The sequence below is a fragment of the Aquarana catesbeiana genome, linkage group LG08 (assembly GCF_042186555.1).
Source record: "Aquarana catesbeiana isolate 2022-GZ linkage group LG08, ASM4218655v1, whole genome shotgun sequence".
Taxonomy (NCBI): domain Eukaryota; kingdom Metazoa; phylum Chordata; class Amphibia; order Anura; family Ranidae; genus Aquarana; species Aquarana catesbeiana.
This window is the reverse complement of record NC_133331.1, coordinates 228,792,281-228,813,450: the sequence shown is the minus strand read 5'-3', so window position 1 is coordinate 228,813,450 and position 21,170 is coordinate 228,792,281. Positions and strand designations below refer to the sequence as shown.

The window sequence follows — 21,170 nt, the reverse complement described above, 5'->3', positions numbered from 1 at the left end:
GAAGAGACACTTGAGAGGGGATATGATTTCAATTTATAAATACTGTACTGGTGACCCACAATAGGGATACAACTTCTTTGCAGAAGGAAGTTTAATAAGACACGTGGCCACTCATTAAAATTAGAAGAAAAGAGGTTTAACCTTAAACTACGTAGAGGGTTCTTTACTGTAAGAGCAGCAAGGATGTGGAATTCCCTTCCACAGGCGGTGGTCTCAGCAGGGAGCATTGATAGTTTCAAGAAACTATTGGATAAGCACCTGAACGACTGCAACATACAGGGATATACAATGTAATACTGACATATAATCACACACATAGGTTGGACTTGATGGACTTGTGTCTTTTTTCAACCTCACCTACTATGTAACTATGTAACTATAATTGCACACACAGTCCAAAGTTCCAAAAAAACTATATTAATCCATACAAATGAATACAGCTAAAAGCCTGGGTCTGCTAACATTTTCTAACCTTAAAGCAGAGCTTCAACCAAAGGGGGAAACTCCACTTGCATCCCCCCTCCACTTTCATATTTGGCACTTTTTTTTGGGGGGGGGGAGCGGGCCGCAGAGAACTAAGCTGGAAGTTCGGTCTTCCTCCTTCCCCCGCAGTCTTCTGGGACACATCACAGACTACGGGACCATGCACAAGGCGCAGCGCGACTCATGCGTGCACAGTAGGAAACGGGCTGTGAAGCCACAATGCCTCACTTCCTGTTTCCCTTACTAGAGATGCCGGCGACTGCTCCCAAAGCTAATTGAAGAATTGGCTCGGGTGAGGACATCACGGGATCCCTGGACAGGTAAGTGTCCTTATATTAACCTCCCTAGCGGTAATCCCAAGTGTGGCTCGGGGTTAATTTTCAGTACCAAAAGCGGTAACCCCAAGCCACACTCGGGATTACACCGCAGTATCCAGGTACAGATACCTACCTTGTCCCTAGGATCCCACAAAGTCCTCCCGCTGTGTCCTCTGCCGGATCCTCCTCCCGATACATCAATGTTCTGGGGTCCGTTCCCTACGAGTGTCGCGACGCAGGGGGGTGGAGCCCGGCGGCAAATTCAAAAAAGTACAAAAAACATAACACACACAATACATTGTAATATGTTAGGATTACATTACTGTATGAAATCATTTCACCTCAGTTTTATCCCTAGTGCTTTGTCCAGTGCCCTGCCTGCACTTTTACCATTTTTTTCTGCCTGGAAACTTGAGAACATCCATGGCAACCAAAAAGCGCCCCTTTATGTCAAAAGCGGTTTTAGACCAGCTAGAAAACAGCGATAGTGGATTAGAACCACTTGCAGAACTGAGCGTTAGTAATTCGCGGGGAAATTCATCATTTTTCTGAAGGAACCTGGAACTCCTCTTTAAAAAAAAAAGGGGGTCTTAATCATAGCTAGAGATACTTTTTGGATATCCAACTTCAGCAGTGGCTGCATATCATTTCTCAGGACAGGATTCTTGATATGATAGTAGTGGACCATACCTGCATAATGTATTATGCAGGTATGTAGTCTCCATTAGACGCTTGTGTGACAGGTAGAAAGTCACCATATAAAAGAAAAATACCTAAACAAGGACCTTAATGGCAGGACTACCAGGTATTTATTTATTGGTTACAGGTATTTATATAGTGCCAACAATTTACACAGCACTTTACATTTATTTTATACATTCACATCAGTCCTTGTCCTCAAAGAGCTTACAATCTAAGGCATTCATACATATGCATATTAGGGCCAATTTACACAGGAGCCAATTAATCTACCGGGATGTCTTTGGAGCTTTTATTTAAATACAAGCTGTAGACTGAAAAGGTTTAAAAATACTTTTGAAATTTAGGAACATGCTAAAACTTATACTCAAAGGACTGTGGGGTATCCTTATAGCTAGTATATTGCTTTCCATCAGGTCAGACCTGACCCATACATTTAGAATGGCCATAAAAAAAACAAAAAAAAACAAATGGTGCTTCTAAGTTCAAGCCTTATTTGCAATGATCAGGTCATTTCTGATCCCATAGGAGAGTATAATGAGGACCTTTGAGACTTATGCCGCGTACAGACGATCGGACATTCCGACAACAAAACCGTGGATTTTTTTCTAACGGATGTTGGATCAAACTTGTTTTGAATACACACAGTCGCACAAATGTTGTCGGAAATTCCAAACGTCAAGAACGCGGTGACGTACAAGACGTAGGAGGAGCCGAGTAAAAATGAAGTTCAATAGCCAGTGCAGCCCTTCTGCTTGATTCCGAGCATGCGTGGAATTTTGTGAGTCAGAATTGTATACACACGATCGGAATTTCCAACAACGGATTTTGTTGTCGGAAAATTTGAGATCCAGATCCCAAATTTTTGTCGTCTGAAATCCTGACAGCAAATGTCCGATGGAGCCTACACATGGTCAGGATTTCCGACAACAAGCTCACATCGAACATTTGTTGTCGGAAATTCCGACCGTGTGTATGCAGCATTACAGTTGTCTTTTATGGCACAGGGCAATTTTCCAGCTTGTTAAAACCCTATGTTCCAATATTACTACAGGTCCTGTTGCCAGGTTGACTTAGAGGAAGATCAGATACTTCCCTATCAATCCTAGTTAGGGAGATATCTGTGCATCCATGGGTAGCCCTATTAAAGCAGTATTAAACCCAAATACAAAAATGTATTAAATTGCAGCTTACCAGTTCTTAGATGTGGCAGCTACATTCGTTTTCATTATTTAGGCTTTTTTCCTTGATATTTCACCTGGTGATCCAGCCAGTAAGTCTGTTATTTTTCAACTTATTTTAACAGTCCAAGCAGTCTAGACAATGTAGCAGTTAGAGAGTTAAGCCAAACCATTTAACACTGATAGGGGTGCTTATAATGGTCATCTTTTATTTATTTATATATTACCTTTATCCCAAAAGATATTAAAAAAATGTTTGCTATAACTGTTTATAAAGTATTATCTGGAGTGCAGCTTCATTTTGCTAAGCCAGGTACACACTAAAGCTTCGGTCAGAGCCGCTATACTAACCATGCGAGGTTAGTCCAGCTCTCCCCCATTGAGCTGTTGTGTTTTGGCAAGGGGACTCCACCCCCCCACCCCGCGGTAGAACACTCCACTCCAATCTCTGGCATTGGCTGAGAGCGCTGATCGGGAGTCGCTCGGTCAGCTGCTGGTTTTCCAGCATTCACGTCCGACAGAAGCCAACCAAACGGCAGGCTTCTGATGGACAGACCGACATACACACAGGCAGAATGTCAGCCACTATTCTTTGTACCAGAAAATGTCTGCCCGTGTGTACGGGGCTTTTCAGACTAAGGGTTCAGACTAACAATGCTGCTGTTCAAAGGTGTCTGCTTTACTGTTTCATCCAGAATACATACCCCCCCAATAGGTGCCATAGATAGAGCGATTTTCTTTCCTGCAACGATGGGTTGCAGGCAGGGCCGGCCCTACCATGGGACCCAATGGGACCATGGCTCCAGGTGGCATTTAACAGGGGGCGGCAGCCAGGCTGGCAAGAAGTTACCGGCAGGAATCCCGGATCAGTTAGCAAGACTCTCAGGAGCAGAGTGGATGCTGGTCGGCTGTGCACTGCACGCTGTCTCCTGCACTGGTTGTTAGCATCGCCTGCCACCCGGCGCCTAGCGACCAGTGACGTCAGATGCTGCGGCCGTCCCAGCATTCACAGCGCTCAGCCTCCGCGCCAATCAATTGCTCCGCCCACTTCCATCTCCAGCGTGAGGCAAGGAAGGGTCTGAGGAGAGCTGAAAAACAAGGTGGGTTAGGTTGGTTGGTGGTACAACTTCAAGTGATTTCTCTCTAAGATTTTTTTTATAAGGGACTCAAGCTGGATTGAATGTGACTGATCTTTCTTCTGACAACCTCATTCTATGGATGGAAGTTGACATTGCTGTGGGGGGGGGGGGTAATGATTACCAAGGCTAAAAACATGTTACTGCCCCCCAAAAAGTCATTGCTGCCATTTCTGCTTTTGCCACCTCTCTATTAACATAAACATGCACACTCAGATAAGACTCTGTAGACATCTATAGATAGTTTAGTCTAAAGAGTATATGTCCAGCTCTGCTCCAAGGGATATGAGCAGCGAATCACAATCATTGCACGGCACTACCAGGAGAATGCAGAGACTGAATATACAGTATAATCAGCTAAGCTCCTATATAGCTGTGTGTGTGTGTATATATATATATATATATATATATATATATATATATATATATATATATATATATAGATTGAAATATATATATAGATAGATTATATATATTTATTTATATGTGGGCTATGGTGTTTAAACCATGCCCAATTGGTACTAAGGGGCCCAAAGTGTGCCAAGAAAATATCCTTCACAACATTACACCACCAACAACCTAAACCATTGATACAAGGCAGGATGGATCCATGCTTTCATGTTGTTTACTCCAAATTCTGACCCTACCATCTGAATGTTGCAGCTGAAATCGAGACTCATCAGACCAGGCAACAATTTTCCAATCTACTATTGTCCAATTTTGGTGAGCCTGTGCAAATTATAGCCTCAGTTTTCTGTTCTTAGCTGACAGGAGTGGCACCCGGTGGGGTCTTCTGCTGCTGTAGCCCATCTGCTTCAAGGTTCAAAGTGTTGTGCATTCAGAGATGATATTGTGCATACCTTGGTTATACTGAGGGGTTATTTGAGTTACTCTTGCCTTTCTATCATCTCAAACCAGTCTGCCCATTCTCCTCTGACCTCTGACATCAAGGCATTTTCGTCCACACAACTGCTGCTCACTGGATATTTTCTATTTATTTTCTCTTTTTCAGGCCATTTTCTGTAAACGCTAGAGATGTTTGTGAGTGGAAATCCCAGTAGATCAGCAGTTTTTGCAATACTCCGTCTGGAACCAACAACCATGCCACATTCAAAGTCACTTAAATCCCCTTTCTTCCCCATTCTGATGCTCAGTTTGAACTTCAGCAAGTCGTCTTCACCATGTCTAGATGTCTAAATGCATTGAGTTGCTGTCAATTTGTGTTACCAAGCAATTAAAAAGGTGTACCTAATAAAATGGCCAGTGAGTGTCTGTATATATATATATATATATATATATATATATATATATATACCACACGCTCCACGATCTGAGGGCTTGTCAAGGTCTCTGGCTACCACTTCCTGGTGAGGTGGACCAGGTCAAACATTTGAGAACGGGGTGGCTTGTTGCTGGAGTGGGACCATTGATGCACGCGCTGGGCCTGGACTGCCATGGTGACACCCAAGCATGCGAGTATCTCTGTCCTTAGAGTCTCATAGTCCTGGGCCTTATCTGGTTCTACATCAAAATAGGCCTTTTGGGGTTCTCCTGTTAGAAATGGGGCCAACAGACCCACCCACTGCTCTTTTGGCCATCCCTCGCGGACAGCAACTCTCTCGAAAGTCACAATGTATGCCTCAACATTATCCGCAGGTGTCATCTTTTGCGGTAGGAGGTACGTACCAGCTTTGGTTCCGCTGACACAGGAGGTGCGGACCCCTTTTTCAGTTCCACCAGAGCCTCTGCGAACTTTCCTGCTGGGCCGCCTGTTGTGCTGCAGCGGCCTCTGCGTCTTGGCGGTTGGTTTCCCGCTGAGCTGCATTGGCCTGTAGAAGGGCCCTTATCATTTCCTCCATCTTCAGAAATTGCCCGCTGAATCCACCATGTGTGGAGAAATTAGCTTGTGGGGATCGCCTTTCTGAATGACAGTCAGCAAACGGGCACTTTTTTCAAAATCTGGCGGATGCCAGGTTTATTTGCAGGAGGTTTGCAAAATAAAAAGAAAACAAACAGTAAATTAAATCCTTGCCGTTCGGCGTTAACTAAACAAATAGTCTCCTCTCTATACAGTGCAGGGCTGGTCCCCGTCACCCACAAAACATGCGGAAAAGCAAACTTTATAGTCCAACACCAAGGGTTCCTCTCACTAAGGTTCCTTCCTGAGTCTCAAAACCAGAGAGACCTGCTGTGCTCTCTTCCTGGATGTTTAAAGTCCAGCTGACTGTGGACTCCAGTGGACCACAACATCCAGACCGGAACCCAGCCTGCCACAGAGGCTGGAAAAAAATGGGCCGGATTCTGGTTCAGTCCATTACAATGGAACGAATGCGAGGTGAAATGTACCTATTATCGTGTATCTCACCTCGCATACTGTTACAATATGTGTATATATATATATATATATATATATATATATATATATATATATATATAAAATTATGAAACGGAGCATTCAAAAAAGGAAACCAAAACATAATTTCCCTAATAATCTATGTAGACCAACGTGGGCATGTGGACAGACACACATGAAGGTGTGAAATGGCCTTTGTAACCCTTGTAATTTACCATTAGAAGCCACTAAACTGCAGTGCCTCTATACATACCAGGGGTGGCCCATCCATTAAGGGTGCATGGGCACTGCCCCCCCTGTCTATCGCCACCTCCCCTATCCATGCATCTGGCCCCTTTCAGGACACCAGCGCATGGATTCCAATGTGGAGGGGCTGTTATTTTGAAGCACTGATTAGAGCCAAAGGCTCTAACAGGCTTCAAAATAGGGTGGGCTCGGGTCGCAGAGAGTGCGCTCCTAGCCCACCCAGGTGTGTTACAACAGCGAATCAATATTCGCTGTTGTAACATTGAGCCTCCTCCCGGCCAATCAGGAAGCGGGTTTTGACACCGGTCACCCGCCATGGAGGAGAGGTCTCGCAGCCAAGCTGCTGCACCATGCTCCCTGCCACCCACCTCGATAGGGTAAGTGCCGGACTAACTGGCAAACAGCGGGGGGGGGGGGTGCCACTCGGGGGGGATGGGGGATGAGTGGTTGTTTTCCACACCCCCCCCAAAAAAAAAAACAGCCTCCACTGATACATACAGTGCATATAAAGCAGTCACAAAGTATTTTATACTTGAAATGCATATTCATGCAATAAAATGAATGTGTTTAATATAAGAAAATCAACAAGTGTAAACATGATCCTAAAGAGAACAATTGTGGACCAAGCTTATGCAAGAATCTGAATATTCCTACACGATTATGATTGTGCAGGGTTAAATATTAACTACCCCCCCTCCCTATATAGCTTTATTTACTCTGAGTCTTCAGTTTGGGAGTCAGTGATGATTTCAAATGTAACAGGTTCTGCACTGCATAATAAAATTAGGACCAATGATAACAAGTGGCTCTGTTATGCACACTCAGAAGCTAAGAGACAAGGAGGCTGATTTACTAAATAAGCTGAGGAGCTTCACTATTATTATTGACTTCAGTTATTCAATCGTGTACAAAAAAATCCTGTTCAGTTTAATTCAGGTGGCTTCTCACATGATGTAATAATTGACATGAATATTCATAATATATTTAAAGTACAGATTTGTGACTTTTTAGTAAATCAGCCCAAGAATGTGAGGCCAGGCAGTTAACAGAGCAGCAATTTCAGAAGAACCTTCAACAAGTAACAAAGGGAGCAAATACAACTCTTCCATAAAGCTGAATTCCTGGATAAGCAAATATTGTCAAAATACAAGAGGCATGTGTATTCCTTCTGGAATGTTGGTGTGCTTTGCAGTGGCGGCCCATCCATAGGGGGCACACGGGTGCTGCCCCCCCATCCATGCGTCCGACCCAGTAATCTATATGCGGGGTGCCGGATGCATGGATTTCAATGTTTTTGGGTTTTTTTAAGCACATGATTAGAGCCTGAGGCTCTAATTGGCTTCAAAAAAGGGTGGGCTCGGGGCAGAGAGCAAAATTAATATTTGCTATTGTCTTCCTGATTCTCCTCCCGGCCAATCAGGAAGCAGTTTCTGAGACCCGATTGGCCATGGAGTCAATCCATGGCCAATCGGGTCTCAGTCAGGACCTACTTCCTGTTCGGCATGGAGGAGAAGCGATGGCCCCAGAATAGGAGCTGCAGCCCGGATCCATGTCTGCCTGATCTGCCTCCTTCATAAGGTAATCGCCTCCACATTCCTGTCTGTCTCCCGCGTGGGGGGGGGGGGGATTGCTGCATTCCCCTCTGTCTCCTGGGGGGGGGTTGATGTTGGTTTTCCACCCCCCCCCACCCCCCAAAATATCGAGCACCAGCCACCACTGGTGCTCTGTGTATTTCTTCCAGATCTGTGCAGTAATCCAGTGTGCAACGTTGCCTTTGTGCAGAAGCTTTCTGTAATAAAGACCTATCACTGCTGCTCTCTCCTTGTGCAGGGTGACTGGTCTTGTATCCGGCCCCATCCTGTGATTTTCTGCAGGCAGCCTATAGTGGGAGGAGCTGTTAAGCCCCTCCAGCAGTTCTGCTCCCTGCACAGGCTATGCACAGCATGGTGATGATGTCACTTCTACTTTTACAAGGTAATATCTGAGTTTGCAAAGGCATTTGGTGCATTTAAAGTGGATTTATATCATTTGTGGCTGTTGAGGAATATGTGTGTTCAGCTCTTGGTAAGCCTGCACAATTATGATGATTTAAGACTTAATAGTCAGAGTTTGCCTATAATACTATTGGTGACTGGTTCTATTTGAATCCCCAGCAAACTCTGATTGTCCAGTACTGTACTGTTTTTTTGGGTTTAGTATTTTGTCTTCTGAATATTATCACTAACTTTTTAAATTGGTTAACTCTTAGCTAAGTTTGATTCCCCAGAGAAATACTATTTAGCCTTTTTTTTTTTATTTTTTTTTTTTTTTTAGAAACTTCCATAATAGACTAAAGAGGTTTATTTCAGTTCCATTCCTCTGTATAATTCTACATATTACATGGGATCTCATCACTTTTATGACAACATTACACTGCAGGAAAATGTAATGTATCCCTCAAAGTACATGAACATGTGGCAGCATGCAAACACCGGACAAAATGTTCCAGTTTAATCCTATACCAGAAGGACAGAAGGAATGATGCTCCCAGAATAAGTGCTTTGTGATATCGATGTTATCTACTAATGAGATGCAGACTGCCAAATGATGGCCCCTGCCAGTCACCCCTTATCTCTCCTATCTATAATAGACTTCAGTGTGTCTCATATTAGATTTATCTACAGCTGGACCCCTCTGCGGATTCTGGGCTAAAGCTGCCTATTCTTTCTCTACAGTATTATACATTGAACGATCTGTCCATATCATACGATGATTTTCTTAGTACGATTTCTGTAAAATGCTACAAAACTCAGTTATGGTGGTCTGCTGGGCTGGCATACAGGTGTCTGTGCGGCACCGACTCAGAATGGAAAATAACACTTCATCACATACTTCATATCACAGAAAAAAACGGTATTATAGCAAGTAGGACACAAAAACAGTGACTCATATAAAAAACACACTGATTTTAAATACTATATACATACTATATATCACATCATAAACAGAACACTGCAAAATATAATATGTAGTGTAATATCCTATAGAAAAATGCAATGCATCAGGTAATACCCCCTTTTAGAGAAAAAAAACAAAACAAAGCACCTTATGAAAAAAATACAGTGAATCGTGTATAGCTAATATATATATATATATATATATATATATATATATATATATATATATAATGCATTATATAATACTTCTTGTAGAAGAAACACAATGCACCATATAAAACTTCTTGTAAACATACTACAACAGAAAAAAAAGCACCACAAATTTACTCTTATAATGGAGAAACAGTACATCATATAATACATCCTATAATACCAGAAGAACATTGTACATCATATAATACATCCTATAATACCAGAAGAACATAGTACATCATATAATACATTCTATAATATCAGAAGAACATAGTACATCATATAAAACATCCTATAATACTAGACTAATGCTGTCCATCATATAATACATCATAATATACCAGAAGAACATAGTACATCATATAATACCTCGTATAACAGAACAATAATTCGCCACAATAGAAAACTATAGTGCATCATATGACATCAAAACGAGGTGCATCATAGCATACCTCCTAGAACATAAACCATAATGCATTATATAAAAATCAATATAACAGAAAAAAAACGGTGCATCAAATAATCAAGGGTTTAACACAAAACACCGAGCATCATATAATAACTAAATAAACATAACCACGGTGCATCATAACACAAACCACAGTCCATGATATAATAACGTATAATACAGAAAAACACAGAGCATTATACAACTGAAATGACACGAACCAGTACATCATATAAAAACCTATATTACAGAAAAACACAAAGCATCATATAACAATTTAAAAAAACACAAAACACAATGGATCTTATAATACTATATTACAGACAAATACACTGCATCATATACAAATTTATATCTACAGAAAACCACAGAGAATCATACTAAACATAGTGTATAATATAATAACATTTTGCAGAAAAATACAGTGTATCATTTAACAACTTATGTTACAGAAAAGCACTTTACAGTATATAGTAACTGAATTAATATAAAACGGATTTCCTGATATACAAGCTAATAAAACAGAAAAACACTGTGCATCATATAATAACTACAAGTATACAAAGCACAATTTCTGATATATTACAACAGAAAAAAGCGACCACCCTGGAAATGTCCTGAGGGGTAGATAAGAAATCAGAAGCTCTACAACGTCCACATGTAACAAAGTATCTTGTTTGAACTGTCCAGCATGCCATGTGATATGTACACCAGCCGGACCTGTTTTCTGCTGAGCTGTACAGCAACTGCTGTCACCTACCTGATGGGAACCAATAGGCCCGATTTATTAACGATTCATTTTCACCCCAAACGATGTATTTACTGCAAACTCAGGATCAGGGGCATTTCAAGACGCATAATACAATCTTTCTTTCTGAAATCAAGACAGGTTAGAGTGACAATTCCGAATCAGACCCAATATTTGTTGGAGGTGATAGGTCCATGGTCCTTACTAGTAATGATTCACAATTCATTTAATGAATGAACCCAATGGCTTCTAAGTTTGATGACATCAGAAGACATATTACAGTCCTAGGTGAGCTGAGACTGCAGGTCTTCAACTCACAATTACTATAAACATTTCAATTCATATTTTCTCTACACACAAAAGCAAGAGATATATAAAGTACTAAACTGCACACGATAGATAGATAGATAGATAGATAGATAGATAGATAGATAGATAGATAGATAGATAAATAGATAGATAGAATCAGATTCCACTCTTTAAAACAATGTATTTGGACAAACTCATGACTGCCTGCAGATCTCAGCTGACACGAATTACATTCACAGCAGTGGATCGGATGTCCCCAAACGGCGCAGAATTTCAGTATCACAAGACCATATGAATATGCTGCAGGAAAGAGGCATACAAGAGGTCCTGTCAATAATAAGTATATTAATATATCAAATGATATATTAAAACTTTAATAATACATTTAAGTGCAAAAAAAAATCAGTTCATCTAATCACAAATTCCTGTGCTCTTTGTCCCTGGACTATTATCAGTTATCATTATTCCCTGTTATTTCTGTGAACTACAAAACGCCTCCCCTGTTATGGAGTAGAAACTACAGGCAGGTGTTAAGTAATCCTAAGGGTCACCATACACCTTACAATCTAACTATCTGTACAATCTACAATCTATCTGTACACTCAATTTTAGATTTACTTTGCAGTTTGCATGTTCTCCCTGTGTCTTTGTGGGTCTCATCTGGGTACTGCAGTTTCCCCCCACATGCAAAGACATTAGGTTAGGTAATAATGGTTAGGTAGTAATTAGTTGATTGACTCTTGTCTTAATTGATACTGGTACATGAATGTGAATAAGGGAACTTAGATTACAAGCTCCTTGAGGGCAGGGACCGATCTGAATGTACAATATATATATATATATATATATATATATATATATATAGCGCTGTGTAAATTGTTGGTGCTATATAAATACTAAAGAAGAAACAAACATAAAATAAAGAAATAAAACTATGTAATATGAGGGCCTACCTTAACTATCCAATGAGTCTGTATAATCAGGCAGGTCCTGGCACTAGGTAGTTGTTTGTAAATCTAAAGAAAACTGTATAATCAAATTGTGTGTGGTGAGTTCCAGGCTGGCCATACATTATACAATTTTCCTATTCGATTTTTCTTTAGATTCACCAAAACCATATAATATGAGGTCAATGTGTATGCAGTAAACTACATAGTTGAAGGCAAATCTGAATAAAATTGAATAAGAAAATTGTATAGTGTATGGCAGAGTTTTGTAGTCCTGACACACTTCTGTCCTGAGTCGACGAGCCTGCTTAGTAGGGTTTGTCACCCTATGGCAGGAAATTGCAGGTTAAAATACCGGAAAGAAAGAAAGAAAGAAAGAGAGAGAGAGAGAGAGAGAGAGAGAGAGAGAGAGAGAGAGAGGGAGAGAGAGAGAGAGAGAGAGAGAAGGACGGAAGGAAGGAAGGAAGGAAGAAGAAGAAGAAAGAAAGAAAGAAAGAAAGAAAGAAAGAAAGAAAGAAAGAAAGAAAGAAAGAAAGAAAGAAAGAAAGAAAGAAAGAAAGAAAGAAAGAAAGAAAGAAAGAAAGAAAGAAAGAAAGAAAGAAAGAAAGAAAGAAAAAAGTTAATGCAGCCTGAGGAAGGAAGGAAGGAAGGAAGGAAGGAAGAAAGAAAGAAAGAAAGAAAGAAAGAAAGAAAGAAAGAAAGAAAGAAAGAAAGAAAGAAAGAAAGAAAGAAAGAAAGAAAGAAAGAAAGAAGTTAATGCAGCCTAATCTAAGAATTGGTAAACAGCAGTACTACTATTTGTTGTTCTGGGGATATGGTTTGAATATGTTTTTACTACAATAAATAAAATAAGAAATGCTAATAATAAAGAAAATGGGATGTGTTGCATGTATAGGAGGCTGAGGGGTTAATGTGGAGCATTCTCCCCGAGGTAGCTTCTCTGTTTGATGGTGCCGAGCCTGGCGCCTAACAAAACATAACTTGTCTGCCTTATTAAATGCTCTGACTTGTGCTGAAGGATCGCCTGGTGATTTTCAATTCAGTGCGCAGCAACAGCCCCGGCCAGCGCCATAAATTAACCATTACTCAGCTAAGTGGAGCAGCTCCCAGGGCTGAATGGAGCTGCTAATGAACTCCTCTGTATTCTTCCTTTGATGCCCACAAAATAGTGTCGCCACTATATAATAATAATTATGGTTATTAATTGCCCTGACAGGATAAATGTGTGTTGTTTAATTAAGATGACAGCTTAATTAATGTGTGGACGGGAGGGAGGGGAGCCCTAAGTCTGTGGCTGGGGGTTCTGCCCAAAAAAATAACAAACAAAAAAAAAGCTGGTCCAGTGAGCTGACATTCTAGCTAGGAAAGGACCTTGGATGTGGTGAGTCCTGTCTATAGATGGTCAGATCCGATCTTACAGATCACACGTGCTTTGGGGACATTGCTATGTACTACATAATAGTACATACTGACAAGCCTTCCTCTTCAGGGTAAACAGCACAAGAAGTGGCGTCATAAAAGCAGGCTGATGTCCTTTATATGGCTGCCTACTGATGATTTGCACTCATATAGCCCCTGACTGTGCAGCCATTAAAGACACAGCCAGAGCTACTTCATGAACTCCTAATTCCTCTCTCATTCCGCTTTTATTATTTGGTTCTGGCTTTTGGATGTGGGAGGCTGTGAGCCAATGGAAACCTCCTGAAGTGACGTTTTAAAGGGTATGTCCTTGTGATTGGAGGGCGGTCCCATGAAAGGAAATTGAGAGCGCTTTATTAGCTGTGAAGAGGAGTGAGGGGGCAGAAAAGGGAGAAGCTTCCTTGCTGACCAAAGATCCGGAGTCTTGGGAACCTCTCTGTGAAACACTTAGAAGTATTTCCAATATCTGCTGCTAGGATGTGGAGGATTTCATATTCCCTGATCCCAGGCCACTGATAACTGACACCTGCCATGTCTTCTGCCATTGAAGTTATCTTGTGGCAGCACCTCTTGTCCGTGGACAGCTCCTCTCCTGCCGGTGACCACCTATCCTCCTGGGACCAGGGACAGCTCCTCAACCACAAGTAATCACCTATAAGTACCTACTCCCTTTGGAGCAAATACAGCTCCCTTCCTGCTGTTGGTGAGCATCTATCCTCTTGGGACCAGGGACAGCTTCTCAGCTATAAGTGATCACCTATATAGTCCTATCAGTTATTAGTGGGTACCTACTTCCCTTGGACAAGGGTCTACTTCTCTCCTGCCGATGAGCACCTATTCTGGAAACGGGGGCAGCTCATCAACAAGTGATAACCTAAACTCCAAGGAACTAGCGGTCACCTACCTTCCTTGGACCAGGTACAGCTCTTCTTCTCACGACCACCTATTCTGGAAACAGGGACAACTTCTCATCCACAAGCGATCACCTAATCTCTAAGGAAGTATTAATTACCTATTCCCTTTAAGCATTCCGCTTCTGCTGGTGACCACCTATCCTCCCGGGACCAGGCACAGATCCACACCTACAAGTGATCATCTTGTCCGTAATGGAACTATTGATCACCCACCCACCTTCAACCAGGTACAGCTCCTTTCTTGCGGGCGGTGACCACTTTTCTTAAGACTAGAGACAGGTCATCTACAAGACTCACATAGTACATACAAATCTATCGATCGCCTATTCCCCTTGGACAAGATACAGTTCCTCCATCCTTGCGGGTGGGTGGTGACCACATATTCTCTTAGGACCAGAGATAGCTAATCATCTACAAGTGGTCACCTTGTCCTTAAGAATGTATTGATCTCCTGCAAGTGTTAACTTCCTATTGTCTTGGAACCAGGGACAGTCCCTTATCTTCAATTGTTTGGTCTCCTGGAAGAGTTCCTAAGGTACCAGTGACCCCCCTACTCACCTTGGACCAGGTACGGATCATCTTCTGCTGCATTGCACTCTCCATCACCCTGGCAAACATTTTATGGCCCCTTATCCACTGACTATGAATTCTGACCAAGCAGGATCCCCCGGGACAAGCACCAAAGAGCCTGAGGACAGTAAGACAGAGACGCCAGTGGCCAGCAGCACTCCAGAGGTGGCCTGTGGATGGAAGAGGCAAGCCTTGCCGTTCAGTGTGGAGGCTCTCATCTCTGATAGGAAGCCCAGCAAAGCTCAATCTGCGGACTCTATCAGCTCTGGAACCACACAGGCTTCATTCCCAGCTAGGATGCTGAAAACAGAGAATGGGTCGTCTCCTGTCAGTGTTTTCCCCCACTTAGAAGAAAGATGTAAACCAGACCCCGAGAGCCTGGAAGAGAAAGGCAGCAACCCCTGGTATCAGAGCTCATCGTATTCTTCTCCATCAAGTAAGTTAAATCAGCCTGCGGCATCCATAGGGATGTAACATATAGCGCAATGCTATATTATATTCCTTTATGCATGTTGTAATAATGCGCATGTGTAATATGTGCATGTGTAATCATTTTATGTGTATATCTAGCAGTGGTCCATAGCATCACAGAAGAGCCTCTTCTTCTGAAAAAACAGGACCACATATTCCATTAAAGAAAGTCACTGTCATAATTAGCAAAAAGTTCCCAAGCACTCATATAGTGCCTGTGGAAGGACTGTGGTTAGCTTCTAAATTACTGCCATGTCATTTTAGCTGCCATGGCAAGGTAAGTGATCTTCCCTTGGCCAAAACTTCCATGCCTTTCGTTTGTGCCCTGTGTTTTATTTATCTGCATACAAGATCACGTACAATAATGGGATATATTTTACTATCAAATTAAACATTTCTGCAACAATGCATTTTATTAAACCTGCTCACATTAAAGAAGATCGATGTAAAAAAAAATATATATATTACATATATAGTTGTGTATGTGTATACATGGATTACATTTACTAATTGAATAGTAAGTAACTGTTCACTTTGCAAAGTCATGGTCACAGAGCTTAATAATCAAAATGAAACTGTGTTCACTTGATTCACCCAGTTGTGCTTGTTTTGTGTTAACTTTACACACTATTGTCTAACGCATACACACACTATTACACATTATTGTATGTTCAAAGGAGCACAGGCTCATCTTATTTATTAACATTCACCTTGCAAAGTGAACATTCATTTTTTCTTTAAGTTAACAACATCAACTCCTTTAATGATGATGAGTTGTTCTATCTATCTATCTATCTATCTATCTATCTATCTATCTATCTATCTATTGTTCTTAAAAGGTCTCATGATTTGAGTAGGACTTCATTTTAGTGCATTGTCCTTTTTAAAGTCTGTATCAGAAATGGGAATATTCTCTTAAGAAACTGCGGCAATCTAAATTCAATGTTAGACATTGAGAAATACAAAATTATAATAAACATAAAAGCAACAATTATTTCAGAGAAAAAAAGGTGTTTGCATAGCACTAATAGTGCCCGCTTTAAGTGTTCCATTTCTGATCACTTTATAAAACTTTGTAAAAAAAAAAAAACATACAAAGAATCATGTAAAAGCTTTCACTTTTGCCAGAACTGGGTGTTCCTAACAAAACAAGAATAATTTAACAGTTTAAGGCAGCAGATTAGAAGAATACAATGTTTTCTTTTAGATTCCTTCACAAATGACAACAGAATTCAGTCTAGAAGATGGCACAAAAAAATGACTGTCCGGAGGTTAACATGATCCACAAATATCAATTTTCCTTAGTTTCCAACACTTGTGAAGAAAGCAAAAATGCTGACATGGAATAAGGGGCCATTGTTAGAAGAGCTGCAGCATCTTCTGACCGTTTTATCAAAGAAAATGTTCTGCAGTTGAGATAAGTCAGCTTGAGATCAAAAGGCTTCTGCTTTCAGAATAATTACTCCCCCTCTTAGCCATCCCACAAACAGTTATTCAGAGGCTCTCTTTTAGTAAACTTTTAATGTCTGCAAATTTTCCTGTTCATAAAGACCATAGAAAATAATGAAACGTAAGACCGACGCCCCCCCCCCCCCCAAAAAATATTTATAAAATAAATAATTACGGTAAAATTTAGGAGAAACATTGCTGTCAGAATAATAGCCACCTCTTTGGGAAAAAAATAGCCAAGCTTTTTTTTTTTTTTTTTTTTTCACTGGTAATTCAAAACTGATAACTGGTGACAGTCAACCAGTTAAACCTGCAGTAAGGATTTACATATAGATCAACAGACAGATATATTATAACATGGTTATTCTAGTTGCACACATATCCTTATACAAGTGCCAGTACCTGTACTCCACTATGCCACAACAAAATCTTCTAAGTATCCATAACAACATTTTATTTAAGCTATTGCCTCTTTCAATCTGAAATATATCAGTGACAAACACGTTGGTTCAGTTTTAATAATCCAACTGTTAGTAAAGTCAATGTAACTAATTAAATGGCAGCAGATCAAAATTTTATTTCATTGTTATTTTTTTTTCTGTTACACCATAGGTAATATTGTCAAAATGACCTTATAAAGACCCCCCTTTTAAAAGATAAAGGCTCCCTTAATAAAAATGTGCCTTTTTAATCAAACCAGTTTTTATTCCTTAAATAAAAACTGGTTTGATTATGTCCGTTAAAAATCGCTCTGCTGAAAACAATGAGATTTGGCAGATAGAACAAGTGTTGGATAAAACTGTTGTTTATAGTTAAAGGTTCATAGGATACAATCTATCTAGCTATCTATAGTTATCTAGTTATCCTGCACATGTCTTGAGGATTTTTTTTTTTTATTTAAAGTGAATCCTGGGGAGGTAAAGGAGGGGGTAGTGGATGCCCTGAGGCCTGCTTGGACACCACATGAATCTCCTAGAATCAATTCTCTTTGCTTCATGCTGTTTTGGTTGTGCCTGTTCAATAAAAGTTGTTTTGAAAAGGAACCATACTTCACAGCCCCTCTTCCCTAGATCACACTGCCCTGCATTCAGTTCATAACCCGGGAGCTGCAGCCACATTTTCACTTTGATCTGGGAATCCAGAGCCGTAGAATGAGACCTGTTTTAGTTTTGTTTATAATGGGAGTTATCAGAGCCATGACACAGAGCACAGAATTCTTGGGTCCAGACAGCAAATTAAAATCTTAAATTTAATCAAGCTGTATTTACTCAGTTTGTGGTGTATACTGTAAAAATAATGTATTAAACCACCATACCAGCAGTTATATATAAGAGGTGTGTTTACGTGTATATACCAAAGCAAAAAACATAAAGAGGCATGGCCTGCAATGCTATTTCAGTGTAACTGAAGTTATAAAATATATTCTAAAAAAAATTACTACAATAAAGGCTCGTTTATCTAATTTGCCAAAAGTTAAGTTATTTTTTTACAATTTCCACTTATGGGCAACTTGAAGTGGATTCTTTTGTCAATTGGGCAAACCTAAACCCAAGATGTTCCCATAAATTAATTCAAATTTGGGAGAGGTCTTACAAAAAATATATTTTATGCCAGTTTAGAAAACCTATTTTCTCTTTAATACCAAATCAGGTAAGAAGGGAAATGTGTACATTATGTTTAGTTCTGCCGCAGGTGACCTAGGGATCTAACTGTTCTCCAGGTACTTATCGAACCTACCCGAAAAACGTATAACCAAGGCCTGATCCAGGCCTTTCTAGAGCATAACATTTTTCTATGTCACATATTGTCATGGCTATTCAAGAAACAAAAGGCAGCAAATTTGAGGCAACTTTGGACTTTCATGGTACGGTAAAGACTCATACAAAAATGGCTATTGTTTACTGTTCATGGCCTTTAATATTAAGGATACAGGTCTGATTTGTTACTTGCTGCCTTATGGAGTCGCAATAAGTAAAGATTAAAAAAATAAAAAAGAAGGGAGATGTGTACATTTCCATTTAATGGTATTGGTTGTTAGCAGATAATGTAGGCTTGGTAAGTTGAAACAAAACTTTAGCAGCCCGTACACAGGCAAACCAGGCTGCCATTGTGTTGTCCTCACAGCTGCATATGGCGTTTTAGACAACAGGATTGTCCATCCAAACAACGTTCCCTGTAGACAAATATAATATATACAGTAGGTACCTCAAGAACATGCATTCAATTATTTAACTTGTGGATTAGTAAGGATATATGTGTGTCAAGGCACAATTACGCTAAAAAGTACATAGATAATAATTCCATTTGTATACCACAAATGTTTTCTTCCAAATTGTTTTTGACAAACTTTGGCCTTGAATTCTTTTTAATACAATGTAACATTTCTGAGCATATAGTCCATTTTAAATGATAGCCAGTTTAACATTTTGGATGTTTAACTATTCCAACAGGTTTTTAAATAGAAAAGTACAAAATAAAAAATACTAAATAAAAAGAAAATTAGCCCTGTTGTTTTACTTAATAAAAATTTGGGTTAATTTACTAAAGGAATTTTGGCTGTTCAAGTAGCAAAGTGAATACTCACTTTCCAAAGGAAATGTTAGTGAATAATGTAAAACTATGTTCTCTTAGCAATGCATACATGTGCTAGGAATAAAACGACATGTTCGCCTTATTTACTTCCATTCACATTCAAAAGTGAACATTTATTTTGCTAGGTGAATGTCCTCTAGTACTTTAGTAAATCAGCCTCATTAAACTTTGATCAGTTGCTATGAACTGCTGCACTCAACATATAGTTAAGGCACTTTGTACCGCCTTATTAATATGTATCATAAATTGCAAAATTGCATTTCATGAATATTATTTCTCAAAATTAAGTTTGTATGAACATGTCCATTGTACACATGTACATTGCCAACCTACTCCAAACTAGACATTTGTAAAACATAACTGGAGCAGGCCATGTTTATGCTGATCCAGCAAACCTTTGGTTTTTTCAAGCATCCGAACAAGTTTGTTACAAAGGGGCCCTCTTATTTTGTTAATCTGATTTTTGAATGGTTTCACTGGACCAGCATAGAAATTACTACTTCAGTGAATCAGCCCTTCAATGTTTTGCACTGGTCTGTATTCATTTCAAATACCCAACCATGGAGTTTTAATAAATACAACTATTCCTGAGCCTATATTCTGTCTGATACAAACACTGAGAAAATTTATTCTTTAGTGTCTGACTGTTTTCTAGCATTTGAGGACATTGGTGAGCCTATGGGAACTTTGTTACAGCTTTTAGCTATGGTTGTGAAATTCAGGCAAACTGTTAAAGCCTAATTTACTAAGGCAGTCTTAACTTCCCACAAAGCTGAGCGCTATTCTTTTTCCTTTGCAGGCAAAATGATACCAGCTTTCCTATGCATTCTTGTGCATGTATATGTACATTTAAACAGATGAACACACTGTACTCTGTCCCTGAATGCATCTTACTCTTAGTGATCAGAGAATATAACATATTTAATTAATTTTGAATGATTTTCAGCACAAGGGTTTTATTAAAAAAAAATATTGGAATAGCATGTATAATAGCAGTATTCAGTACATTTAATAATTAATAATAAGAACTGTACAGCTAAATTAAATATAAAGGTACCAATTTTTAAAAAAAAAGTAAATTTGCCTCTCATTTTTAAACTTTTTAAACTACACAATCATTCAAGCATATTTGTACCATATTTGGCAAAGGCCAACAGTTCACTTTTTCACAGATTTAGATCAAAATATGCAGGTCCTGAAAGAGCGCGAGTGTAAACATGCACAAGGCCATGTAGACAGCTATACTCTCCATGTTAAGTGGGACATTTTGGGTAAGCGCATGGTATTCACCACTTGCTGTATTTACATGAACATGGGCGAATTGGGGCATAATGAATATTGTTTAGGGTTTAATTCAGTAAAAATGCAATATTTTACAATATAATTTTTTTTCATGTAATATACACTCTCTATTCTCTATTAGACATTTTTAGTTAAGTGGGATTGTTATGTTTGGATGCAGATAATCTTCATGTACAAGGCCAGCAGTCATCCAATTGGATAGATATTGGTCCTTTAATTCAGGTTAGAGTTTAGCCTTTAGAATCAGCCATTTTAAAACTGATTGTAATAGCACCTGCATATCGCACATAAATAATGAAAAAAATAAATTGTCAATCCAACGCTGTAAAGCTTTAACTGTAACTTAATTAATTTCTAAAATGCTTGATTTTTTGCTCCTGTGAGAGGAAGGGAAGCATGCTTGTGCTGTAGCTTGTGAGATATTCATGTATGTGTACCTCATACTAATTGTTACTAAA

At 39.7% G+C, this 21,170-nt stretch overlaps 1 protein-coding gene across 1 annotated transcript in view; it reads left to right on the top strand.

The window, feature by feature from the left end:
• The first annotated feature begins 13,582 nt into the window (after positions 1-13,582).
• Positions 13,583-21,170, top strand: part of LOC141106282 (homeobox protein MSX-2-like) — a 32,453-nt gene continuing 24,865 nt past the window's right edge. Inside the window, exon 1 of the mRNA XM_073596924.1 lies at positions 13,583-15,334. Within this exon, the coding sequence (XP_073453025.1) occupies positions 14,950-15,334 (385 nt within the window). The 5' untranslated portion in view covers positions 13,583-14,949. The remainder of the gene's footprint in view (positions 15,335-21,170) is intronic.